General features: G+C 46.6%; 1 protein-coding gene across 4 annotated transcripts; it reads right to left on the bottom strand.

Moving 5' to 3' along the window:
- Window positions 1–58: 58 nt before the first annotated feature.
- BLTP2 (bridge-like lipid transfer protein family member 2) lies at window positions 59–27371 on the bottom strand. Of its 4 annotated transcripts, none has more exons than XM_082603134.1 (39): window positions 27224–27371; window positions 26264–26387; window positions 25701–25750; window positions 25256–25403; window positions 24954–25072; window positions 24662–24722; window positions 24289–24478; window positions 23571–23694; window positions 23286–23410; window positions 22758–22825; window positions 22506–22651; window positions 21418–21536; window positions 21143–21306; window positions 20728–20986; window positions 20018–20223; window positions 17166–18258; window positions 16535–16726; window positions 16191–16393; window positions 15926–16044; window positions 15584–15804; window positions 15082–15272; window positions 14849–14948; window positions 14515–14717; window positions 13340–13634; window positions 10502–10659; window positions 10016–10222; window positions 6755–6854; window positions 6339–6521; window positions 5722–5843; window positions 5091–5246; window positions 4887–4999; window positions 4130–4310; window positions 3468–3554; window positions 3165–3275; window positions 2895–3030; window positions 2660–2790; window positions 2373–2474; window positions 1670–1804; window positions 59–1234 (listed from the first exon to the last, which is right to left on the bottom strand). In XM_082603134.1, exons 1-39 carry the CDS (start codon window positions 27289–27291, stop codon window positions 1052–1054), a joined length of 6693 nt encoding a protein of 2230 aa, XP_082459260.1. In that variant the 5' UTR covers window positions 27292–27371; the 3' UTR covers window positions 59–1051. The 4 variants fall into 4 exon arrangements, 3 of the variants coding, with proteins under 3 accessions (XP_082459260.1, XP_082459259.1, XP_082459258.1); XM_082603133.1 differs by having other exon boundaries at window positions 4887–5008; window positions 15590–15804; XM_082603132.1 differs by having other exon boundaries at window positions 60–1234; window positions 4887–5008.

Below are 27371 nucleotides of genomic sequence, written 5' to 3'. Positions count from 1 at the left end.
ACGTTGCCCCTTCCGACAACTCACTGCTCCCATCCCCAAGCCTCCGCGCCTCCTCTCTCCTGCAAAATCTGCTGCCCCAGTTACATAAGCAGTTCCTCCCCTGATGCTGCATTACACATGAGCCCCGCCTCTTTCCCTTGTTGTTCATGACTAGAGATGCAAATGATGCAGCCAAACTTCACCCTTATCCCCAAATGCTATCGCCCCTGGTTAAGAATGGCTTATAGCCAGGACTAAAATGTGCAGAGACCTATCGGCATGGGACCAATGTCACATCAGAGCTGGGAAGTATCTGTGACACAGCTTCAGGCAGGAGGGAAGAAGCCACCCTCATTAGGGTGGCAGCTAGGTGTCTTGGACTGATGGGGAGAAAAGGATACAGGCTGAAACCATGCACTCAATACAATTAAAAAAAAAAAAACCAGCATCAAATTTAAAATATATTTTTTCTCTTTAAATGATTTTTTTCTTTTACCATTCTTCAGGGGATACCCCAGGGAGAGGGACCCATAGCCAGCTTTGTCTCCTACTGCCATTCTCCCAAGTGAGCTTGGCACAGATTGGGGAGGGGCTGATTCCCCCCACAACACTAATACCTCTTTCATACAAGGCAGTGGAATGAGGGACAGATCAGCCCCTCCCCTCCACTTTCTGGCACAGAGGGAAAGCAGTTACACTTAGAAATATATATATATTTTTTATATATGTCTATTTATAAAAGTGTATCACACTTGATCAGAACTGTCCCCCCACCCTTTCAGTTGACCCCAAGGGAACCAGATCTTAGCCCTGGGGCCATTCCCTGGGCCTTGCTCTCTTGATGCCTCTCTGGCCCTGGGCCTGCTGATCAGTGTGAGGTAGAACTCAGAATTATTATCCACCATGTTCTGCAAGGAACAGGCCAGCTGCTAAAGAGCAGTGCCTCTATCCACAGTACCCTGTGGGCTCCTGACCCCCACAAATCCTAATGGATGAAGGGAAGCACCTCCCACCCCACAAGTCCCTGTGGCCTGAGCCAGAGTCAGATTCAAGCCTCTCTTGAATTGCCGGATCACTTGCGCCTGCCAAAGATGGACTTCTTCCCAGGATTCTTGTTGCCCACACTTAAACCGATGAGGAGCCGGGCTTTCTCCTCCTCTTCCTGCTGTTGCACGTTGAGGTCCGATTTAGTTTCTAGCTTTCCCCGGACTTCAGACCCTGCTGCAGGCTTCAGCCTTAGCTTCTCTTTGATTACCTGATAGGTTAGAGAGGAGTAAAAGGGAAGGTAAATATTAATGAGACAGGCAGAATAAATCAAGCGGACTAAGTCAGGAAAGATTTATCAAACTTACATGAAGGCACAATGGGGCAATTCAAATTATAAAAAATGTTCTCTGCTTTCAAGAAGCTTACAGTCTATTAGAACCCACTCTAAACATGAAGTTGTGCCAGCCCGCACTTCCCTAAAAATCAACAGTAGTTAACATATATACAGCAGTCAGTAAACATTCAGTTTAACCATCTGAGCAAAGTCATGGAGAGGACAGGGATAAAAGTCACTCACTTCATTCACCTGCCCCTTTCCCAAGGCTGCTTGTTAATACATGCATCTTACAATGAAATGCTCCTGAGCAGAGGATCTGCTTGCCAGCCCCTGCTAACCAAACAGCCATGAATTCTGCCAGGATACCTGGGCAACCAGGGCTTTGCGGCTGTCCCTCTTGACAGCCATGGCAAAGTCTAGCCATGTCCATGTGTTGTTGTGGTACTCCAGACAGGGCAGCACCAGGTTAAGGTCGCCCCAGTCCACACTGTTCTTCTCACCCTGCAAGAGGGGGAGGGAAGAGAAGAGAAAAAAATATTATCAGCTGCCAGTGTTAGTCCAAGCCAGTACTTGAGTCCAAGTCTAGTACCTTCCTGCAGCAGCAACCTACAGATACCTGTTTCCCCTTATCTCAGTCTGGTACTGATTCTTGAGGCAGCAGAGGGAACAGGTTTATCACCCACAGACAAGCTTCACAAGCTGAACTATCTCTGTTTTTAATCTCTGATCTTATGTGGTGCCGTTCCCACACAAAAAGTGCTGGGGGGCTTCCCTGGTGGCGCAGTGGTTGAGAATCTGCCTGCCAATGCAGGGGACACGGGTTCGAGCCCTGGTCTGGGAAGATTCCAGATGCCGCGAAGCAACTAGACCCGTGAGCCACAACTACTGAGCCTGCGCGTCCGGAGCCTGTGCTCCGCAACAGGAGAGGCCGCGACAGTGAGGCCCACGCACCACGATGAAGAGTGGCCCCCGCTCGCCACAACTAGAGAAAGCCCTCGCACAGAAACAAAGACCCAACACAGCCAAAAATAAATAAATAAAATTTTAAAAGTGCTGGGGAAGGGCAGACCTTGTAGCTGACGCACAGTGGAACCTGTGGGATCTTTATGTAGATGAAGGAGTTGTTCATGGCAGCTCGCTCTTTCATCTTGTCAATATCATCCACAGGGTGCTAGGAAAGGAAGGAAAGAAGAGTGTGCCCCTGAAGCTATCACAAGCAACTCAGGACCCCAAACATCTCCATCTCCTTTCACCCCTGGAATAGACTCAAAGGAAACAGAAAGAAATCCCCAGCCAGGCCAAACAGTGTACCCCAAGGCTCTCCCATTTTTCTATCATCAGGGGCATGTCTGATACCTCAGGGACTTTGCGAAATGACCTTCTGACCCCAGAACTCCGATTCAAGCCCTGTGCCACACCCTTCCCAGGGCCCAGTGGTGCTGCATCATCTGTTGCAATCAGTTGCCGAGGCTTCACCACTGGTATTCCTATAAAAAAGCAAGTACACTAGCTGTTGTCCTCTTGCTGAAGCTTCAGCTGTCTCTGGGGCTGCTACCCCAGTCTTCTGGAGCTCCACCATTAAAGTTCTCACCAGTAGTCACCAGTTTGGACTTATCTTCTTCATCACCAACCTCGTCATCTTCCACACTTCGTCCAGGAAAGAAAAAGCCCATTATTCTATGGAAGAACTGGTGTGTCAGCTGGATGGTGAGAGGCACCACATTTACCTAAAGAGGAAAAAGGCTGAAGAAGCAATTAAGCTCAGACATCATCCCTCTGTTTACCTACCCCTAACATAACAACGCACAGATAGTTTTTAACTGCCTTTTGTTCCTGGGTCCCCAAAGGACTGTTTACTAACCTCAAAGTGCTCCTTAACAGAAATACCCCCAACGGGGGGGCGGACTTTGCTGAAGAGGCGAAGAGCTAGCTGTCGCCCAGACTGGCAGGAGCTCTGGGGCCGCAGGACTACCTGTAGAATAAAGAGTGATAAATCAACCCACAAATCCTCTGCAGAGGAGAGAAGAAGCAATGGTCTTGCTAAGCTGGGCAAGCTTCCACCATCTCAGATCACACTGTTTCCCACAGTAGGTTTATGTGGAAGGGTCATTGCAAATGCCCAGGAAGCATGTGAATGGGCTAGGAATAGGGAAATAAGACTTACCTTATAGACAGCATTGGGGAGGAGGTTGTTCATAGTGAACCAGCCCAACTCCAGAAGATGTTCTGCTGTGTCATCAGATTTATTCACCTATAAAAACAGATTTCCGCCCCCCACCCCCAAACCACTGTAATAAGCCTTTCTCAGGAGCTTGCTAGAGTACTGCTACCATATATCGTTTGTTTCCATGGCCAGGGCACTAAGTGCCTGCAGTACTTGCCAGTCACTGTGACATTCAAAAATGGTCTCAACTTATTTCCAAATGTCCCTGGGGGGCTGGAAGAATAATGAATAATGTCCTGTCCTCCATGCCATGGGTAACTGCAGGAAAGCTGAATGCCAATATAGAATTAATGATTCTATTCTAAGCTGGACTTGGAAGATCACTTCCCTCTGAGCCACATTTCTAGGGATAACCTTATTCAATGAGGGAAGCATTTGATCAAGCTCATCTATATCTGTATTATTTAATATTACAAGCAAATGTGTATGAGCGACACTCTCTGCTCATGTTTCTGTCATTATTAATAACCATTAATACCATCATTAACAGTCATATAATAATCAGTCCCTTTTTGTTTATCTCTTTTTGTGAGTTAAGACTCCTGAGAAAGGTCAATGCCTCTCAATACAGCTGTCTTTGTGTGACTGAATATACCCAATACCTTGCTGTAGAGGAACCGCTGCAGCTCCAGTTCAGCAATTCCCAGCTGTCCATCTTCCTCTGTCAAGCGCCATCGTGCCTGAGCAAAGTAGAACTCGGTGCGGCGGACCACACTCACATCTTCTTGCTGCTTTCGCAGCTCCATCTTGTTGGCCTGCTGCAACTGGAAATCCTTAAAACACCTATAAATGGATAGGAGGGTCAAAGCCAATAAGAGCAACAGCATTTGGATTAGGGGTGGGGCGGAATGCCCTAGAATGATGCAGGAGGTAAACCCAGAGATGGACCTATTCTAGAACAGCTATTCCCTAAATTTTTTCATTGGATTTGTTGCTCCTCAAACCCTGGGCCATGGGAGCACAAATCCCATCTCTAGTTCTACAGCTTCTTGAAAAAGTAGTCTGTTCCTACTAATAACCCCTATGATTGTATCTGCAATTGTGTTCCTTACTGATCAACTTCAAGACATTTTATTTTTAGTTTAGTTGCACAGTATCAAGGCAACAAAAATGATCTTTCCGAACTACCTGTTTTTCTCCTTTCCCCGGAGGTACTCTAATAAGGATCCTAAGAAAGGGCTCTCCTCTTCTCAACCTGTTGGCCAAGTCCAACAAGACTCATTCAGGAAAAGATGCCTGAATCTACTACATCAGCCTTTGATAATACACACTAGACCTAAAGACTTATCAGAACATGGACAAAAGAAATTGACTCCAGCTGGGGCACTGGAAAAGGGCATGGAAAGAATGCTGTGGCACCTGATGAGGATGTTAAGCTCTTCACTTTCCAGCTGTAGATTGGCCTTCTCCTGGTTTAGCTGCAACTGAAGCTTTTGGTTCAGGTCAAGCAGGTTCTCATTCTTGCTGTCATCCTGCAAAGACTAGGGAACCAGATAAGGAAAAACTGAGAGATTTCCCTTGTCCTAGGAGACTTCCCTGTCCTCAGATTGCCCGGGAGACTACCTTCATGATAGAATACATCTGCTTTTCCAGCTGCCGTATCTGGGCCACATGCTGCCGCACAGCCTCCTGTAGATGTAATATGCTGCTGCGCTGCTCCTCAGGATTGCTAGAGATCTCAAGCTGGAACCTGACCCGCTGCTTCTTCTCACTATGCTCCTAAAGGAATGGAAAAGGAAATGAACAATAGACAAGTCTTGTAGTAAAGTAAAACAGAGAAAGGAACAAGAAATGATCTCTCTTCTGGAAAGCTCAACTTTCTCTCTCACCATTGGTGAGAGTAAGGGGTAAGCCAATGCAGAAGATTTGGCAATGTGGATTTCACAATAAGCCAGTCCCACAGGGTAGGGACAGAGGTGGGAAGTGGGAAGTAGTTTGTTTTCAGAGGTACGTAAGCGACTGAGTAAAGAACTGACCAAGAAAAACAAGTAAACAACTCTACAGTCTTAGGGACACCCAGACCTTTCCTAGATAACTAAAATTTCAACTGCTGCTGCTGACTAAAAGAGGATGTACTAACCACAAAGCCCTTTTTCAGTCTGAAGCATGGCTTTTCTTACTGGACCCCAAATAAAGCACAAGGTCTGGAGATTCCTGTGAGACTAACTGGCATTCTATAAGGGCCCATACTCACCTTCCGCTTGGGTTCTACATGGAGCAGCAGGTTGTTGACGATATCCAGGATCATGGCATACTGAGCCGGGTTTGTGGAGATTTCCAGCTCATGATGGATGAGGGTAAAGGTATCCACAGCCCCTAGGTAATTGTTAGCAGCTAAATAAGAGACTCAGTTTCTCCCTAAATGTCTACCCCCACTCCTAACCCATATCTAGAACCACTTCTGTTACTTAACCCCATAAAAGGTCTTGGTGAGATATGCTCATGGGTAGAAACATGTGCTTATTTCAGAGTCAAACAATATCCATTCATTCCAGTAAGGTTTTTTTTTTTTTTTTGGCAGTGCCTCACCCTCGAAGCTTGTGGGATCTTTGTTCCCCAGCCAGGGATCCAACCCACACCCCTTGCAGCGCAAGCGCGGAGTCTTAACCACTGGATCGCCAGGGAAGTCCCCCATTTATTCCAGTTCTATTCTCCCCTAACAGAACTTTAAAAATGTAAAGCAAAGTGAAATGTTAATGCCCTATGCACACTGGGACTCTTAGTAACACTTCTGCCTCAAAACCACTAAGGAAATAACTACTTTCACAAGTTCCCTAGTCCCCTCCTAAAAGCCTTTCAAACCCTGAATACCTTCCTGCTTCTTTAAGAGATCTTCCTTTTCCTGGTTCTCATGAACCTCAGGTGGCTTAATCTGAGTTGCCAGCTCAGGATCAATGTCATGGCTGTAACTAATATAGTACATTCGGCAGCTGCAGCGTGAAATGATCCGCTGGACTTGCTGGGCTTGTTGTGCCTCAGCTGGCTGGTTCCAATCTGCAAAGAGGTAGGAAAGAGATAAGAGAAAGACATTCTCAAAAGAGGTATTGTGAGAGCCTCCAAGCTATGCGTGATGTCTAGGGAACTCCAGACACTTGCTTTCAACATAGCCTAACACAAAGTGGTCCTATTCCATGTATATTAATCTTACAAATAGGTAAGGAAATGAGGCCCCTTAAGGATGCATGTCTGCTCCTAACCACATAATGGAGGAAGAGGTGAGAACTGACCTGTGGTAGTGGTAACCATGCCTCCCACTGCCTGCCCGCTCTCCATCAGCTCCTGCACAGAGTCCAGACTACGCTGCCGGTGCTCCTCAATATTCTTTACCTGAAGACACAGATACAGGCACCTTTAACTCCTGGGGGACCAGCAGCTTGTCCTGCACAAGCTCCATTATCTCCACTATACAAGTTTAACACTATCTAGATTTTCACTGCCTGGAATAGCTTGCAGAATCTCCCAGGGGAAAGGACATATGTCCTTCTCTCCTGGCCCAAACCACCCAAATTCTCCAAACCCAACTGAGTTACATGCACGTTTTGCCAGGCCTCAGGCCAGAAAAATACAAGCTAGGTTAAAACCAAATCATGTCCCACCTCACACCCATTAGGATGGCTACCAAAAAAAAATTAGAAAATAAGGCAAGGATGTGCAGAAATTGGAACTCTGTGCACTGTTGATAAGAAGTAAAATGATACAGCCACTGTGGAAGTTCCTCAAAAAATTCAAAACAGAATTGCTCTATAATCCAGCAATTCCACTTCTGGTTATATACCCAAAAGAATTGAAAGGAAGGTCTCAGAGAAATTTGTACTCCCATATTCATAACAGCGTTATTCACAATAGCTAAAATATGGAAGTATCCCAAGTGTCCATCAGTGGATAAACGGAGAAGCAAAATGTGGTATATACATACAATGGAATTCAGGTTTAAAAAGGAAGGAAATTCTAACACATGGGTGAACCCTGAAGGCATTATACTAAGTGAATAAGCCAGTCACAAAAAGACAAATATATATGATTCCACTTATATGAGACACCTAATAAAAAAAAATCTATCTATCTATCTATCTATCTATATATAAAAGAGAGGTATTTAAGAGTAGTCAAAATCACAAAGAGAGAAAATAGAATGGTGATTGCCAGGACCTGGGGGAAAGGGGAAGTGGGGAGTTATTGCTTAATGGGTATAGTTTGTTTTTCAAGATAAAAAGAGTTTCAGAGATGAATGGTGGTGATGGTTGTACATTATGAATGTACTTAATACCACTAAACTATACACTTAAAACAGTCAGGATGATAAATTTTATGTTATGTTTATTTCTTTCTTTTTGGCCGCGCTGCGTGGGATGCAGGATCTTCATTCCCCAACCAGGGATGGAACCCTTGCCCCCTGCAGTGGAAGCACAGAGTCTTAACCACTGGACCGCCAGGAAAGTCCCTTTTTTCTTTTCTTTTTTTTTTTTAATGTGTATAAATTTTATACTATGTATATGTTATCACAATTTTTAAAAATGAAAAAAAAATCAAATCATGTCATGGGCAAAAAAAATTCATCAAAACCAATGACTTCCCACCCATTTTGGTATTCGTGTGTTTGTGTTCTTGCTGTTTTCTGTCTTCAGACCATTGTGACACTGTTGCCATGGGGGAAGGGAACTGAATTCTTTTGACACTCTCTGCCAAGCTGAAGTCAAAGTGAATACAATGAGTGATATGAGAAGAACAAACAATCTGTCAAGTCACCAAAAAATTCACATAGCAAAGGCAGGATCTAAGTCTTTCCCACCTAAGCCAAGGACATTCCACTCTAATGCTAATATCATAGCCTGAGAAAAAATGAGTTCACTTGCAAACGAACGCATGCCTACAAGAAGCAGAGGCCCAGAAAATGCCAGATCTTGCATAGTTCATCCTGCCTATCTCTGCGTGAGTAGTTACCACCTTCTGTGCCTATCTCCTGAGACTACTGGTAAAGGGTACTGCTTGCCTGAACAACAACTGTAATATACCAGCATGACCTTTCATATTACCAACAACCTGACCCTTACTTGGCTTGACATCTGATTAAATGCTTATTACCTCACATAACTTATACTTGGGGTTGAGCCTTAAGGTCAATGGAGTAAGAAGTACCAGCCAGGGAGGAGGGAAGAGGGATTAGCTTTATCCCCACTGAGTAGAATGAAAAATGAAGTATTCACATTGGTCCTAATCAGATGTAGCTGGATCCAATAACTCATCTGCATGTACCATGCCCAGCACAATGTGGACACTTAACGCCTGTTAAATAAGTAACCACAATGCAGAATATTGGCTAGGTACATCTCATAACCATTAGATCTCCCAATAAATCTGATGCAATTATATTGTAGAAATTATAGTACAAATTTAGTTTTACCAAGATGCTGAAAAGAAAATTTATAGCTTAGTCCCTGCCAACTGCTCACAATCTCACCTTCTAACAAAAACATTATCTTGACATACACTAAGACTTCCCCAAACATACTGACTTAAAAAAATAAGACTGGGACTTCCCTGGTGGTGCAGAGGTTAAGAATCCGCCTGCCAGTGCAGGGGACTCGGGTTCGAGCCCTGGTCCGGGAAGATCCCACATGCCGCAGAGCAACTAAGCCCATGCACCACAACTACTGAGCCTGTGCTCTAGAGCCCGCGAGTCACAACTACTGAGCCCGCGCACCTAGAGCCCGTGCTCCGCAACAAGAGAAGCCACTGCAATGAGAAGCCCACACTCGCTGCAACTAAAGAAAGCCTGCGCGCAGCAACAAAGACCCAACACAGCGAAAAATAAATAATAAATAAATAAATTTTAAAAAACAAATAAGACTACTTTCCATCTGAATGAAGCTTTGTATTTTTCAAAGTACGTTCTCATCTGATATTTCAACAGTTTTCTGAGAGTGAAGTATTAACTCAATTTTACAAATAAAGGTGACTTCCCAAGGGCTCATGGCCACTAAAATAGCAAAGGTGAAATCAGAACTCACATAACCTGCCTCCTAGACAAGCAGTCTTTCTATTCCACCTTACCGATTTGCTGAAACGACCAATCATCTTCATAAGAGAGATGAGAGAAAGGGCAGATAGAGAGCTTATCTAAAATTCTCAGACTTACTGCCTGTTTTTTTGGCTGCCTGCTGATTAGTGGGATCTTATTAATAGGGATCAGCAATCTCAAAAATAAAAAAGTTCTAACCCATTTTATTCTCATGTAGGGAAATGAGAATCTCCCTTGCAATGAAATAGAATAGTATGAGATTTAAAAAACAGAAAAAGCACTGTGTGTTCACAGATCACAGGCCAGAGACTGCCAACAGTTTCTACATTCAAGTGTTATCATCAGCCTCATTACTCTGCCAACCTGGTAGCAACAGGTTCTGTCAAGGATCTTGCACACTATTTTGGCGAAAGGGGCCAACTACGGAAAACTGGAGATACAACGGGCCTTCCCAGCCATGCTGACTAACCTCTAACCAGAGCTGTCGGCCATCCAGCTCAGTGGGGCTGCTTTCAGTGGTGGCAAAGTACTGCATGCCATCCAGTAGGCAAGTCCAGGATGTCTTTTGCTTCAATGTGTCACCATACCAGGCTGGATGGTGTTGGCACTGCAGCAGCTGGGCTTTGGCAGCTGACACAATGACACAGCCTTCTGTCTCCGCTCCACGAAGAACCATCTACGCCAGAGACAGAAGCAGAGTCACAGCACCAGGGCCGCAAAGAAGATGGAAGGTTAGTGAAAGGGCCTGTACCAATGACTGCAGCTGGGTCTAATTCTGGCTTACTGAGTGCACTCTACTGGTTTTTAGTAGTGGAAGTGATTATCCATGATACCTGTTAGAAAGAATAATTTTTTGGAGCTCTACCCACCTATTCTTATTTAGAGGTGGGAGAAGGTAAACACATATGACTATGATCTAGCCCTATCTTTGGGTGCTCTAGTAAAGAGAAGGTACCTGGCAGTTGACCAGTTCAATAAGGCAGTTTCGGTTATATATGTCATCCGTCTGGCAGGCAGCAATGCCACACAACTGGTCACTCACACCTGACTCCTCTTCTGTGAACACTACAAACCTATCTGTCTCTTCAATCAGCTTCTGCAACATGTAGGCACCTGGCAGAGAAATATGAAGTGGGGGAAAAGCCACAGAGTCAAAGGGATAGAGAACACATCCAGGGCCAAACTGATCTTCCTTCAATTTCTCTAGAACGTATTCTCCCCAACCTGCAACTCCAGCCCAGCCCACTCCACCCCTTGACCCCTGGGTAAGGGTTGTCATTTCATTTTCCTTCAATTTTAATAAAAGTAACAGATTCCCAAGAGACACTTAGAAATGCTATATAAGTGGTAGCATTCCTTTCTCTTAGGCATATCCACCTCTGAATAACTCTAGGATCTTTTTCCTTCCATTTTGTTCCTTCTCCTGTTCATTTCATATTGTTTTAAATGCTATTTGTTTGTTGACCACTCCTTTCCACATAAACCACCCCCTTGCCATCAGTGTCACTGTTCTCCTAGCTCTGCTGCTTTCTCTGATTATGACTTTAGATCCTCTACCTTCTCCCAGGTTTTAGAGATAAGTATATCCCCTAAGGTCTGTCCTTGGCCTGTTCCCTTTTCTTTTTTCTGAAGAGTTTGTCCAACAGTGTTGTGGTTAAGAGCACAGTCTCCAGAATGAGACTAGTCTGCCTATGTTCAAGATCCTATCTCTGCCAGTTACTTGATTGTAACCTTGCTTGCTTTAGCCTCTCTGTCTCAGTTTCCTTGTGTGTAAAATAACAGTAACTATCTAATATGGTTGTTGAGAGAATTAAATGGAATGATGATAATACATGAAGTATCTCGCAGGGTACCTGCCACACCGTAAGCAACTATTATCTCCTTGGCATTAACTCTTAGTTCTATGCTGAACCTCCTAAGTCTCTACCTCCACCCCTAAGCTTTTAGATTCTCACTTCCACCTGTTTTTTAGACATTACCTAGAGGTGCTACTTACACCACGAACTTAGCATGTCCAAATATGAACTCAACAACACTATACCTCCCCAGACCTGTTTGTTAGCCTCTGGCTCTCCTAGTTACCATCAGGCCAGTCACCAGGCTCAAAGCCTCAATCATTATCACTTTATCCCTATTTTAACTCCCTCTTCCAACCAGCTGCCAAACCTCTTACACACGTAATAACATTTCTGTTCGTCCCCTCATCTCTATTCCCACTGCCTCTACCTAGTTCAGGCTCCCCTTTCCTCTTGCTGAGACACCATAATAGTTTCCTAATTTGTCTCCCCCACCTCCAGTTTCTTTCCAGTCATCCCCCACACCACTGCCAGATTTATCTTCCTAAAAGTAAGATTCTAATGACATACCTCTATTAAAATACCTTCAGTAGTTCACCACTGTTTACTGAATAAAGAACAAAAACTCCTTAGCCTTGTATTTTTGATGGTCTACCTGCAGTTTTCCCTCCCAGCATCTTCACCTGTAGCTATACTCTATGCCAACCCAAACAGACTGTTCACTCTGCTCTGAACACATTGAGCTTGACCAACTCCACTCCTTTTCAGGATGTTCCCTTTGCTTTTAATGCCCTTGCCCCTCATTTCCACATGTTCAAACCATACTAAGCCTTCAAAGTCCAGCTCAAATGCTACTTCCTCAATAAACCCTTCTCTGATTATAGTCCCTCCTTCACTACGGTCAAGAACAGCTCACATATTCTTTAATTTCTCTCTAACGGCATTTATCATTTTTCACCTTGTTCTTAAATTCACCATGAACTTGCATTCCTCTGTACTTGTTATTCCCTCTCCCTAAAATGCCCTCTTTTCTTTCTTTGCCTATCAAAGTCTTACTCATCTTTTAAGACCCATCTCAATTATATTAGCTTCTCTGTGAAGCCTTTCTAGACTTCCCTATGCTGATTTAAATACTTTCTTCTTGAACATTCTTACAAAGCGTCTTCATGACCCTCCCTGCACACACACACACCCCAACTGTGCTGCACAGCATGCAGGATCGTAGTTCCCTGACCAGGGATCGAACCTGTGCCTCCTGCAGTGGAAACACAGAGTCTTAACCACTGGACCACCAGGGAAGTCCCTCATGACTCTCTCTTAGTTTCAGTGCTTCCCCCTCATCTTTACATCCCTGATGTCTACGGTCATGTCTGGTACATTATAAACCCTCAGTAAAGCTAAAAAGTGAATCTATGAATGAATGATTGATTCAGTGAATGAATGAACTAATCTTAGCTCATCCAGAGATGATAAACTTGTTGAGTCAAGTAAAATATCATATATTCTGTATCTCTCACTAAACCCAGCACGGTGCTCTGTGCCTATCAAGTACTCAATAAACATTTATTGACTGAACAAATTAGTTCATCAAAACACAACACAATTCTCTAATCCTTTGTTTCTTTTCCTTAGTCATATTCTAAGTCATCACTCCTTCCTGATCCTCTTCTCCTGGCCAAAGGACCAGACATTTTTTTTTTTTGGCCACACAGTGCAGCACGTGGGATCTTAGTTCCCCGACCAGGGACTGAACCCGTGCCCCCTGCAGTGGAAGCGTGGAGTCTTAACCACTGGAATGCCAGGGAAGTCCCATGGACCAGACCCTTTAATGCCCCCCATCACTGCTATGTAAGACTTAGGTGGCCTAATATGGAAAAATAAGTTTCATCTTTACACACAGATCGAACCAGTCATAATTTAGTCCTTCTCATACTCCTGTCCAAGCCCACATACAAATTCTAAACCTAACCCTGTGGAGTCTGTCTCCCCCAGCTTACCACCTGAAGACGCCTTATCAGGCTGTCCACTAAAGCTGGGAGTGTTGACAGGAGGTGGGGTTGGGACGCTGGTCGGGACACTCTGCTTTGGCTTTTTGGCTGGCATCTGGGGATCAATCTTTAACCCCTTCAGAGCCTCAGTAGAGAGATTACGTTTGAGTACAGCTGCCTTTTTGTAGCCATCATATAAACCAAAGGCAATGTCCCGATTGGTGGTTGTCCAAGAAGCCCGTAAATCTACCAAGTGCAGCTGATGTGTGTGAAAGGCAGGATCCCCAACTTGAGTAGAGAGCTCCTAAAAAACAGGAAAAGAACCTCAGAGTAGCATGGGAATTCCCAACATTCCTCCTAGACCACAAATGCAGAGATAAAAAACATGCTTGTTGAGTAACAGACCTGTTCTGAGGGATACAAGACAACCCTAGAGAAAGAAAACCTAAGTGGTCTTAGTGTGTGCACTAGATTACACTCTGACTATATCCACTGTATTTTAAATGACTCAGAGAATTTCAACTAAAATCCTTCCTTAATTGCGTGTGGGGGGGGTGGGGGGACCACCAAATAAGGCACTAGAAACAAAAAGCTTCACTCTATTTCCTGAAGAGCAAGAGACTATCTTTACAAGGAGAGGGAAAAAAAGGAATTTTCAAAAAGAGAGATGCTGATACTAGTGAGTGCATCATAAAGTAACAACATATATGATTAGAGTGTAGTTAGGAACATCACCAGGGACTTAGCCTGAAACCTACTGCTATGGACTGAATTGTGTACCCACACCAAATTCATATGTTGAGGCCATAACCCCCAATGTGACGGTATTTGGAGATGGGGCCTTTAGGAGTAATTAGGTTTAGATGAGGTCATGAGGGTGGGGCCCTCACGACAGGATTAGTGTCATCATAAGAAGAGACATCAGAAAGCTTCCTGCTTTTCCTGCCAAGTGAGGTCACAGTGAGAAGGCAGCCGTCTGCAAGCCAGAAAGAGAGCCCTCACCGGAACCTGGTCCTCACCAGGACCATGCTGGCACCTGATTTTGGACTGCCCAGCCTCCAGAAGTGTGAGAAATTTCTGTTGTTTAAGCCACTCAGTTTATGGTATTTTGTTATGGAAGCGTGAGCTGACTAAGATACCTACTGATACAGATAAGGCAGTAAAGAGAATGTGTCAGGCGGTACCTCCTCAGCTGTGCGATTGCTGTGCCGTTGGTAGGTAAGGGAGGACAGGCTCAGTAGGTGGGTCTTTGTTACCAAGGGATCAAGGCAGTGGTCAGCATTCTCTTCAGTGGGTGAGGCCATCAGGTATACAGTCACCTGACTTAAGTCACTAACCATCTGTGTCACACTCCAGTCAGAGATTAGGCGCCGCATCACTGTGCCCGCTGAGAAAAAGAGGCATACAGAGCCCATGCAAACCAGTACAGAACAGTGTGGGGCAGAAAGAGAAGGCCAGGGAACCGAGAAAGAGGACAAGGAAGAGGCAAGGACAAGTGGTGGGAGCCTTTGATCTTACCTTGAGGTATAAGCCGCTGAGTTCCCCGAGTGAAGACGTGGCCCTGACTGCACTCAATTTGGATGCCACGTTGCTGGGCGAATGAGGCCCAGTAATGCACCTGGCAACAAGAAAGCGTAACACTGAATGAAGGATGGCATCAGAGAGATGATTCAGAGACCCAGTAAGAGAAACAAAGAAAACCAGAGAAGGGGAACAGAACTGCGGATGTCAGCAGCACCGTCAAAGCTGACCTGCAGCTGGGGAAAGAGTGCAGTATAGGAAAGCTGTTTGTAGTGCTGGCCGAGTTTCTTCCTGCTGGGTTTCAGGTTACTGAAGAGCTTTCCCCTACAAATAGGCCGTGTGACACTAGTCCAAGTTGCCCAGAAGTTCTGCATCCAGCGCAGGGTGCTACTATACAGCAGAACTCGGGGCTGGGATATTGCTGCAAAGGAAACAACAGACATTTCCTAGCTGTGGTTAAAACACAGAGACAAAGCTAAATCCTTCCCTAGCTTCAGGTTTTAGGGATTTAAAAACCCAAACAGCACTCAAGCCTCAATATCCCCAACACCCTCTCCTTTCAAAGACCCAAGCTCTCTACTTTCACCAATCCTCTTCCAAAAAAACATCTTGACCCAAACCCTCCTTTGTTCTTTTCCTATCCCCTCTCCAGAGGGTCAAACTTAAGTCCTTGTTGTCTTAAGTTCACCCTCCCAAGCCCTTCCTCCCCGCTGCCCCAGATCCAAGCCTCACTTCCACTGTGCCAAGTCAGATCCATCTTGATGGAGAGATTGAGGTTCTCAGAGCGAAAGGCCCGGTAGGAGTCATGAAGCTGGCCCAAAGGCACCTCAGGCAGGAACTCTGGGGCCCGTAGAGTGACACCATGGTGATCATGGGGGTTCCCATGACATAGCCACTGCAGGTCCAGTGTCATGCAGAGGTCAGGCAGGTGAAGGAAGCAGCAGTCATCATACCTGGCTCACAACACAGCCCTGGCCCTTAGTGCCCTGGTCACTTGCAGCCCCTCGGCCCTTCCCCTCTCCCCCTACCCTGAGTCCCACACCCTGTTGAGGCCCCATCTATCACTCCACTCACTTAGAGGCTGTTCTCACGTTGACATCCAAGTCACCCTTGAACACAAACTGACCAGGTTTCCAATGAAAAGACAGGTGGTTCCACTCCCAGTGCATATTTTCTGTTGTGTTGTATGGATCCTATAACCACCCCAAAAACTTGGTGAGATAGGAATAAACGTATCACCTTCACCTCCCAAATCAGTACCTTTCTCTCTTCCCCCATGTGCTGTACAAGCCCCAACCATACCATCCTAATAAGAAAACAGTTCCTCTGGACCCCTCACCTCAGTAGCCAGCTGGTGCAGGTTTGCCTGTTCAATGTCCATGTGCCAGTCCCCATGGAAGAGAAGACGGCTCTTGTCCCACCAGGGCAAGGGTGGGCTGGGGTCAGCTGAGGGCTTGGTCAAGAGGTCCACAGACTGGCCAATCAGTGTCCAGGCTGGATCCCAACACGGTCCCCATACCACTGTGTACTGGAAGATTTCCGCTGGGATAGAGGAGCAAAGGGCACAGCCTGCTAAACAACTTCCTCCCTCTCTCCTGCCTTCACTCCAGAAAGGCCTCAGCTCATCTCCCACCCCAGCCATCACCAACATCTCAGTCAAATCACTTGCCCTCCTCTACTCACAGTGAAAGTCGTGATAGAACTTGAGCGGGGGCATGTTCCTCTCCACTGCCACGTGACCCCATGGAAGCCCCAAGTGCAGGATTTGACGCCGACGCGAGCAAGGCTGACCGCTCTGCTCAGTGCCCACAAGTCGACCCATCAGCCTCCAGTCACGGATCTCAAACAAGTACCGGGGATAGTCTCTTATCCGAACTGTTATTATAGGGAGGATACACACCAGCTACTCAGGAATCTATCTTAGCACTCTCGGGCACTTTTCCCCCGCTGCTATTTTTACCCATCTATTGATATTTTACAAGATCAACTGAGAGAATAAGAGTTGGCAGTCGGCAGCAAGGCTGAAAAAGTGCACGAAGACCCTGAGCAGACAGTGAGGGGAATAACAGTGAGATCCAAGAGCCGCACTAAGCCTGAAGATGACTGCGTTCGTTGTACCTTTGTGTTTAGCCAAGCGGTTTCAGGGTGAAATTCAGGAACAAAGAAAGGGAAGAGGAGTCCACCCACCCCACTCCACCCACCCCAAAACAGCCACGTTTCCCAATATAACTAAGCTCCTCTGTAATCGCTCAAAGAGCTCCCTGGAGCTCCAAGGGCAAACACTAGGCCCTGCAAATAGGGAAGTACTACTCACCCAGAAACGTCTTGACACTGCACTTGAGCATACGACACCACTGAATGACAAGATCTACTCCCTCAGCAGGAAAGGGGCTGCCTGGATCAAGCTCTCGAACCTGCTCAACCACACGCTCAGGCCCATGGAAGGAGGCATCTGCCAGAGCCACCAGCTCTAGCCCTGCCAGGCTCCAAGTGAGCAGTGCCCGGCGCATGGGTGTGTTGCCATAGAGACGACGGGAGCGCTGGATGTAGATTTCGATGTTTTTATGTTCCAAAGAGGCATAGAGTTCCTCAATTTTGCGGGCAGGCAATAACTCCCCATGCTGCTTTCGAAGAGCAGCCACTTTGGCATCCAGCAACTGCAGCCTTTTGGCACTCTCCTTACTTTCATCCTTCATCAGTTCATAGTTATCACGAAGTTTCACCTCAAAAATGTCATCCAGGAAAACCCACGAGAAGTGCTGAACCTTCAAGAGTAGATCAGGTGGGAGGTGGGCAGAGCTTGGAGAAGGCTGAGAACGAGTTCCTCCATGCAGTCCTTTCAGCCATTTCTGAACTCCCACAGCCTCATCCAGAGTTCGAGAAAAATCATACTGATAAGGAAACTCCACTGAGACTGAACCCAGGGAGAGGAGCCAAACACGGTTCCGGAGGGTCTGCAGCACAGGGAAGGGGTTGCGGTGGAGGATCATCTCCTCCAGCTCAGGCAGCAGCTGCACCTCCACCTCCTTGAAGCTGAAGATGCTATTGCCATCGAACCCAGCAGCCAGCTCTGGGCAGTAAGCCTGCAGTGAACCCCCGTGCCGGCTCAGAGACACACTCTCTGCAGCCAGGGTAATGAACCTGTCCTCAGCTACAAAAGCTGTCAGCTTAGCTGTGCTCACCTCTAGCGTCAGGTTTAGCAGCCGCTTTGGGGGAGAGGGCTCAGGGGGACAGCCTTCTGGCTCATAGGCAGTCTCTGGAGTCTCTAGTGCAACAAATGGAACAGTCTCAGGAAACAGAGTGGCTCTTAGTAGGTCTCGGCACTGCAGGGTGGCCAGGATATGCTGGTACAGGTACATGTGATCTGGAGGGCTCCAGAGTAAGGTCAGCCCTCCACCGCACTGAACCTTTAGAGAGCAAGAGAAAAGGATCTATCAATTACAAAGTCCCAGAACACAAGAGACGCAGGAACTATTATACATGCACACCTGGCTCAAGAACCATCTCCACTCAGAAGTCTTTCCTGAGTCATCACATTAGTTACCCCCTTGTTTTGCTCCTCTTTGCACTAATAAACTGAGCTAACAGTTCTTAACTTCTACTCACAAGCACTTACACTTTGTAAGTCCTCCTCAACTGGATTCTAAATTGTCTGAGAGTAGAGGCCATGTATTTTATTATTTTTTTTAAGATTTTTTTTTTTGATGTGGACCGTTTTTAAAGTCTTTATTGAATTTATCACAATACTGCTTCTGTTTTATGTTTTGGTTTTTTGGCTGCAAGGCATGTGGGATCTTAGCTCCCCGACCAGGGATCAAACCCACACCCCCTGCATTGGAAGGTGAAGTCTTAACCACTGGACCGCCAGAGAAGTCCCGAGGCCACCTATTTTAATTCTGGTATCTACCACAGTACATCCAGTATACACACATGTACTCAATTAGTTATTTGGCTTTATGTTTCTGCTCGTGAGTTATCTTTCTATAACAACCACACTCTGTAAAATAACCACTGCAACAATCAACTGGAAAATGTTTCATGCATTGATTGCACCTTGACTTAATTCTTAAAATGTGTAAAGAGTACTGGTCACACAAGTTAATACAGCAATTGACCTATGGGAAAGTATGCCTCAAAGAAGGGACTAAACACCTTGTCAGCTTGAAAAACAAAGTCAATTCTCAATAGTTAAGCAGAGAAAATGTATATCCCAAGACAAAAAAATTCCTTTGAGTTCCAATCTCTGAAAAGGAAACTCTTCAGTTTCCAAAGGAAGCTGAAGTCTGATGAACAGGAACATATCCCACTCTCCCCTCAACAGGGCCTTATGTCTGTCTGATGCTCTGAGGAGAAAGATATTGGGAAGCCTCTCAAAACTTTGCAGTGCTTCCATCTTCAGATCTCTTCCAGTCTTTTGATGAGCTGAGTGCTTCAGTAAAATGATACCAGATCGTGACCTTTAAAAGCCCTATATTTTTCAGATATATGCACTGAAATCTTTACAGTTGAAATTATATGTCTGGTTTCTGCTTCAAAATAATCCCAGAGCAGAAGGCAGGGATGACTGCTCAGAGTTTAGCTAAATGAAGTTGGTCGTAAGTTGGTAACTATTGAGGCTGGATATGGATGCATGAAAGTTCGTATATTCTCTCTAGTTTTATATATATTTTAAATTCCACATTAAGAGTTAAAAATGTACAGAACAAGGGCTTCCCTGGTGGCGCAGTGGTTGAGAATCCACCTGCGCATGAGTTCGATCCCTTGTCTGGGAAGATCCCACATGCCGCGGAGCAACTAAGCCCGAGTGCCACAACTACTGAGTCTGTGCTCTAGAGCCTGTGAGCCACAACTACTGAGCCCGCGTGCTGCAACTACTGAAGCCCGCGCGCCTAGAGCCCGTGCTCCACAACGAGAGAAGCCACCACAATAAGCCCACGCGCTGAAACGAAGAGTAGCCTCCGCTCGCCACAACTAGAGAAAGCCCGCGTGCAGCTACGAACACCCAACACAGCTAAAAAAAAAAAAAAAAAAAAAGCCAGGAAGAAAAGAACAACCACGAGGTGTTATATTTCTCATAGGTGAGTTTCACAACATGACTCAAGACTGGAAAATGCTCTAAGCCTAGGGAAAAACCAATCTGACTCCACCTCCCCACAGAAGCATTACCTCTAGAGAGCGGATGCTGCTGTGATAGGTGATGGAGAGCATGGAGAGGCTGAGCACTGGAGTGGGGATGTCAGGAGCCTTACAACAGGGTTGCATCTTCTCTGTGACCGACTTCACCAGCGCAAGTACAAGTCCTTGAACACCCACGGCGGAGGTTTCAGCACTTCCCAGGATGGTCAGTGTGTCCAGTCGGATCTCTGAAGCACCTAACATCCAGAAACCATGTTAGGCTTGGTTCTCAGCTCTCAAATGGCAACTTTAGTCCTCACCCTCCCTCCTTCCTTATTCCCTTCACTCTAGCTACCTTTACTCCCCAAACCTTCCTAACCTCATTTCTCATGTTTTAGGGAAGTTTTTCCTTTCCCATTTTAACCTAACTAGATCTGGCAGGGCCAAAGAAGTTCCCAAACTCCTACTAATTCCCCAGAGGTATATCAGTTACTCTCTAGAACTAAATACACAAAGAAATAAAAAACTAACTGCATCTCATTCTCTTGATCAGATCTCAAAGCTGTCTTTTTCTTATACATCTTGCTATTTGTAAACCCTTAAGAAACATCAAGAGGCCCAATAGTTATGCAAGACCTTCCAACATTTCATGCCTCTAATTTAGAAAATTTTCAAATTGGTTTTATCAAGTGAGAAGGAGCAGCATAATCTGCTTAGGTTACAAACTACCCACTTCAGTACAGATTTCCTGTCCCACTTACCAACCAGGGCAGAAAGGGTGAACAAGTTCATGTCCTCCACCTTCAAGTCCACCTTCCACAGTAACGACATAGATTCCCCAAATGAAGATTCTCTAGAGACAGCTGACTTCCCAGATTGTGGGCCCATCAAGGACAATATCCGAGAAAGACACTGAGCACAGGTATCTGATACTTCTACCTGCAGTCCTCGGATGGTACAATCAAGAAAGAGAGTATCTGACTGAGTGCTGGACAGGCCCAGAGGCTGGTTATAGCTACCCTAGAAAAGAAGCAGGACACCATCAGAAGCATGCCAACACACAGTTCCGTAACACACTGATGCATCGTCTTCTGCCAAAAAAAGATGCTCAGTGCTCTAAAGCATGGTAGGATGAGGAAACTCCACAGGCTACTATTCACCAAAGTCCCCACCTACCTGTAGTGTGAAGGAGTCCAGGACAAGCGCCTCACCCCAAACATGCATATTGGGTGGGTGGGGTGCCCGCTGAATGTGGGAGTCACTGCCCACCCGCCAGCAGAGGTGGTCCACAGTCAGGACACCCCGCTGATGGATACTTTGTGGTCTCAGGTGTTGGTAATCTGAAAAAAGAAGGTGGGAGAGAGGAGTTCTTTGGAGCCACAGTGGCCATCAATTGGGCCCAGCTCCACTAACGAACAGATTCTTGTTCCTCTTCCATTGCACAGCCTTACCCAAAGAGATGGAATTGAATCCCAAGGCAAAGGGTGGTGTATCTCCAAGCTGAATGGAAACGTTGACATTGGAGATGGAGGTGCTAAAGATGATAGGAGCCAGGATTTGAGGGAAGGTTCTGCATAGGGATAAGACATCACTGTTTGATAAGGAAAGAATTGCAACTTCCTACTATAGAACAGATTCCTGAACCTCTCAAAAGACAGGGTGAGTTCTGTTGTGATTCTTAGGATGGGAGGCAACTAAAAAAAAAACAGACTGAATTCATCAGTTCGCTCCCACTCCCAGTGATAATCCATAGAGTCTTATTAGGTTGAACCAGATGAAACTGCCATTTTCGTAGATCGAATGTGATGAAATCAGTATATCTTATGATTTAACTTACTACAATCAAAAGCATCGCTTCCGAACTGACCTTAAGTTCTCTACGCAACACAATGCAAGTACTACACAGACAGAGTCATGGCACTGCTGACGTGATCTGTCACCTTATAATCTAAGGCAGACGAGATACTGTTTATCATTTAAGTTCAGTTCAACAAATGTTCATTTTGTATAACAAGGAACGGTGCTGGGCATTGAGAACATAAAAACAAAGAGAACATCATTCTACCGCCAGACTCTAGTCTAATAGGGAAGATATATAAAATAGGTTTGCTACTGAGTCTGGGCTACTAAAACTGAGATTTAAAAAGCTCAAACAATCAGGGACTTCCCTGGTGGCGCAGTGGTTAAGAATCCGCCTGCCAATGCAGGGGACACGGGTTCGAGCCCTGGTCCACGAAGATCCTACATGCCGCAGAGCAAATAAGCCCACGCACCACAACTACTGAAGCCCGTGTGCCTAGAGCCCGTGCTCCGCAACAAGAGAAGCCACCGCAATGAGAAGCCCACGCACCACAACAAAGAGTAGCCCCCGCTCACCGCAACTAGAGAAAGCCCAAGCGCAGCAAAGACCCAATGCAGCCAAAATTAAAAAATAAAAAGATCAAACAATCAAATACATATTTAACACAAAATGCCACTTTAGACCAAAAAATCCAAGAATCCACCTGATAAAATGGTGGCTGAAAAAGATTACACTGACCTTTCTTTCGTTTGCTTAAGAACAGATGAACTAGACTCTTGGGTCTCCAGGGCTAGCATGTGCAGCCAGTGAGAGAATTCCAGATGCCGGTAATGAATAATACAAGTGTTCAGAACCAGGGAGGCTGCGAGGTCAATGGTGGTCACCTGGAAATAAGAACACCAGAACTGTGGGCTTAGGTTTAATTTCATTAGCTCATGATGCGACGATGCATGGAGAGAGAAGAAAAGGACTGATTCTTGGTCAACACACCTGCACACTAGCCTTGAGGGAGCTGAGGCAGACAATGCGCTGGCGGCTCTGGGACAGCAACAACCCATCTGTAAGGGCAAAAGGCAGATCAGAAGGAAACACTGGGAGGGCAAGAGGTAAGACTAGGAGAGAGTCAGAGGCAGGCAAGGAGATGAACAGAAGGTCACCAACACTATTTTCTTTCAGTATGTTCCCACCTCCCCTTCCTCGGTTACACTGGTATTAAGAAGACCAAGTGGGAGGAGGGCTTCCCTGGTGGCGCAGTGGTTGAGAGTCCGCCTGCCGATGCAGGGGACACGGGTTCGTGCCCCGGTCCGGGAAGATCCCACATGCTGCGGAGCGGCTGGGCCCGTGAGCCATGGCCGCTGAGCCTGCGCGTCCGGAGTCTGTGCTCCGCAACGGGAGAGGCCACAACAGTGAGAGGCCTGCATACCGCAAAAAAAAAAAAAGAAGACCAAGTGGGGCACTGGGGAAGTGTGTGTCTGGTCCTCCCAGTCTCTCTCAGCACCAGTATCCCCACCCATGGACCTTTCAGAAGGAGTTCAGTGCTCATCTGTGCCATATCAGAGTTTGCTGTGAAGCTTCGAAGGGGCAGCTGATCCTCATCACGGTGGTACAGGAAATGCAGCAGCTTCAGTGTCCAATTGAGGTGCCTGGACCAGTGACAGACTCTGGCTTAGAAATATGTGGGATGCTATTCCTACTCCCTTTATCCCCTCAGACACGCTCAGTGCAGCTACTGGGCTGGTTATGGAGACCCCAGCACAAAGCTCCAACTATCACTCTCCACGCTTCTGTCAGGAGAGATCTCACCTCTTTTGACTATTCATGGACAGCACCACACTTGTGATCTCCATCTTCACCTTGATTTGGTCTGGCAGCTGCTGAAGGAGGTACAGGCCAGGCAGAGTTGGCTCAGCCAAGTTCTCTATCACCTCTGAAAACATGAATGAAGAAGACAAGAGCCATCAATCCTTAACACTCTTAAGTCTCCCAACATGCTGTGCCCTCTTTGGCCAAATCCTCCCATATAAAGTAGGCTAAAGAAACGCCCAATCTTAGGTCATAAAGCAAAGATCCCAGAGATCCAGGCACTTGCTGTACTTCCTTCCCCGGAGTCTAAAAAACAGTATGGAGAGCAGGTTGTTACAATGAAAAGAATACGGACTTTCGGGCCAAATAATTTAAACCCCATTTTCACTACTGACTAGCTAGGTGATCTCAGTCAAGTAACCTATCTAATCTTCCTAAGCTTGTTTCCTCATTTGTAAAATGCTAAGGAGTTAGTACGGGAACATACACAAAACACAAAGTACAAGTCTAATTCATAATAATTACCCACTAAATGTTAGTTCTTTCACTCACCACAAGCAAATGCCCTATTTCCTCTAGCTATCCTCAAAGGCCAGGGTCAAAGGCCATGGCAACTAACAAATCACACCTGAACAAGTGGTGAGACCACTATTTCTTTTCTACTTCCAAGATAACCCAAGAACAGGGAAGCTAAAAAGCTCACTGACTGGGGCTTTACCTGAACAGGGAACAGGCTTGGATGCCAGGCCTGGGCCCTGGCGCAGCAGCTGACTATGAAAGAGGCCCTCATGCAGTTCAGCATGGAGTGTCCACACATCCACAGTGATCGCCTTCAGCTGCCGGCTTCTGATGCCCACCTCTAGACACAGCTTTAGGGTAAGTGAGAGCTCCGCTAGACAGGTGTCCTCCTATAGGAAAGATACTCCTCTAAGGTGTGAAAGCGTAGGGAGCTTGGGATCAAAATGCTGTGATCTGGAACACATCCTTGAGGGAACCGCATAGCATACAGAATCTGGAATGTAAGCCCTAAGCTCCTTCATACCTCATGCCCAGAAGAAAACAAGGCATCTGAATGACCATGGCATACTCACCAACTGGCCACTCTTTAGAACTTTGCTGTTGATCTGACTTAGGCTCACCTCACATTTCAGCCTGGGAAAGGAAAAAAATTAACAGCACTTGGCCCCTTCCCTCACCATTTACCTTCAATCAAGCTTTGTTGGCTGGAAGGCACAAGGCAAGCGTAAGTGCCTAATCTTACTCTCTCCTCAAATTACACAGACAGAGAACCTGACACCTTGATAAGAAAGCCCTGACATCCACCCACCCTAAAACAACTATAAGGCAAGAATGGGACTAGCAAACCTTCTACCCAGTGCTTACCTCTTCCCATCAGTATCCAAAAGAAAACTGCTATCTCTGATCTGAATATGCCACAAGGATTCAGAAGTAGCCACCTTGAGAACCATGATGTTTATAGAATCTACATGAATGGAGAATAGCTGAAAAGAAGATGCAAAAATGAACAATAATTAACGTCAAGGCAACGTCCTTCCTTTCCAGTGGAAAAAGAATAAGAGGCAGCTCTTAGTATTATGCCTCAAATACAGTAAAAAAAAGTCCACCCATAACTCCACAGCCAGCCATTCCTACTTCAGTCCAGGAAAGTGGGAAAGTAGTCTCACCTGGCAGAAGATCTTCAGTAAGGATGGGCTGAAGGACAGCTCCTTTTGGTGCACCCCAGTACTCTGGGAGAATGGGGCAAACAGGCCAGAAGCCTTCTGTAGGTCTGTTCTGATACGTACTTCGCCAAAGCACAAGGCCACATAGTGTCTGCCCGGAAGAGAAATCTCACTGCCATCAGGTCCATCCCTTCCATAGCAGTCTCTTCCCCTCCCTCACGTTCACTTTCCCATCCTCCCTAAAAATGTAGCTCAAATCATGGAAAACAGTCTCATAGTAGTTATCAATATCTGTCCCACAAAACAATAGCTTCAAGGCTAATCCAGAGACATCAGCAAGAACCCACTTCCCTCCTTGGGCTGTGAGGCCTCTGTAAAAGAATCTCATTCTGCAAACCGCAATCCCAAAATATTCCCCAGGAGGAGAGTGAGGTGATAGGGTACTCACGGCAGATCATGGCTAAGGAGTTTGCTGGAAATCCACAGGCTATCAATTTCCTAAAACAGTGTGGGAAGAAGCTTTGTACACTAGCTGCTAGGCAAGCCAAGAGCAGCGTGACAAGATAGGAAAGGGGTCTAAGAAGAGGAGGATGTGCTATAGCCCTTCCACTAAATATTCTCCATCCCATTTCCACCAGCTTCTCTCCTCGTCACTATATCCTGTTCCTCTAATGACACTGATTGAACTTGCTTAGTACTTCTCTTTTATGAATATGTTGCCCTTACATTAGAACAGTAAGCTCTTCTACTTTCTGTTATCTTTGTTCTGTGCTTTACTTCTGTATCTTTCTTACATGCCCTGGACACCCTGTGCCTTATAAGCATTTATAAAAGAACAACTTGCATCAATTCCAGTGTTCCCAAACTAGCTCTAAAATCATCTTGGCAAAGGGATGGCAAGGCCGGGGTTAACTAGGAAAACCACCAGAATATTAAAAAAAAGGAAATTAAAAGTTGAAATTCGGTTGGATCAACCCCACATACATTCCCAGGAAGTTTCCTAGGACTTACCACTGTTTGCTGGTGCTGCTGAAACTTAAGACTGACATTTTGAATCCAAAAAAAGGAGCCAATCTTTAGTTCTGCCTGCAGCTTCCGCTGACACCACTTGGTGGCCAACCGGACCACAAGCCACCTGCAGAAAAATCCTTGTGAGTTCGTAGGACCCTCTCCCAATTACTGCCTCCCTCACCCCCTGCGGGTCCTAGAAGGCCTTGCAAAGGGACATGAACTGGAGGTGGATCTTCTTGGCAACCCTCCTGTCTCCCAAAACACCACTCTGTCACATACATTCAGCCACGCTGATCAGGACCCTAGCCCCAGAGTGTCCCCTCCACCCAGATGAAACGAGACGAACTAAACTCCACCTTTTAAGTTGGAGACAAAAGAAAGCAACCCCTCAAATCCGCAGGAACCCCAGAGGTAGAGAGAAGAGGCCCCAACAGGATTCGAAGTACAGGCATCCGTGCCAGATGTGCCATCTCCGCCCTCCAGACAGGTGTCTGCGAGAAGGCAGTGCGGGCTCACACCCGGCCGGCTCAAATGCCGCTCTCCCGGGGCAGCCAAACCTGTTCCGGCTCCCCAGGGCGAGGCTGCAGGTGCCCTTCGCGCTCGGGGAAGGGGACGTTCAGGGGCATGTGGATGGGGAAAAAAAAACCAGCCAGCCGGGCCCCCCCTCCTCATTCACACCCCTATCCGCTCCCCAATCTCAGCATCTTCTCAGGCCTCGCCCGCTGGCTCAGTCTCCCCCCACTCTCGGTTCCTCCGCGCCAGCTCCGGTAGTACGCCCCCGCTCGACCCCTCCCCGCGTTGCGCGCCCCCTCCCCGGCCCCTCTCCCTCTGCTGCCCGCCCACCTTCCCCAAGACCCCTCCCCCTCCCGCGCGCCTCTTTCCAGCGCGCGCCCACTCCTCGGTCTCTCTTCCTTCTCTTCCCGCCACCCCCCCGACACGCCGTAGCCGGGATCCCCTCACCGGCCTAAGAAGAGGGCGCTGAGCGCAACCAACAGCAAGGCCAACAGCGCAGCGAAGAACAGGGGCATTCCGGCCCCGGCCCGGCCTGGCTCCGGCCCCCGCCCTGCCGGGGCGCACCTCCCGCCCCGCCGGCTCCGAGCTGCGCCGC

This window comes from Mesoplodon mirus, assembly GCF_964341445.2.
Source record: "Mesoplodon mirus genome assembly, chromosome: 18".
Lineage (NCBI taxonomy): Eukaryota > Metazoa > Chordata > Mammalia > Artiodactyla > Ziphiidae > Mesoplodon > Mesoplodon mirus.
This window is presented reverse-complemented; position numbering and strand designations above follow the sequence as displayed.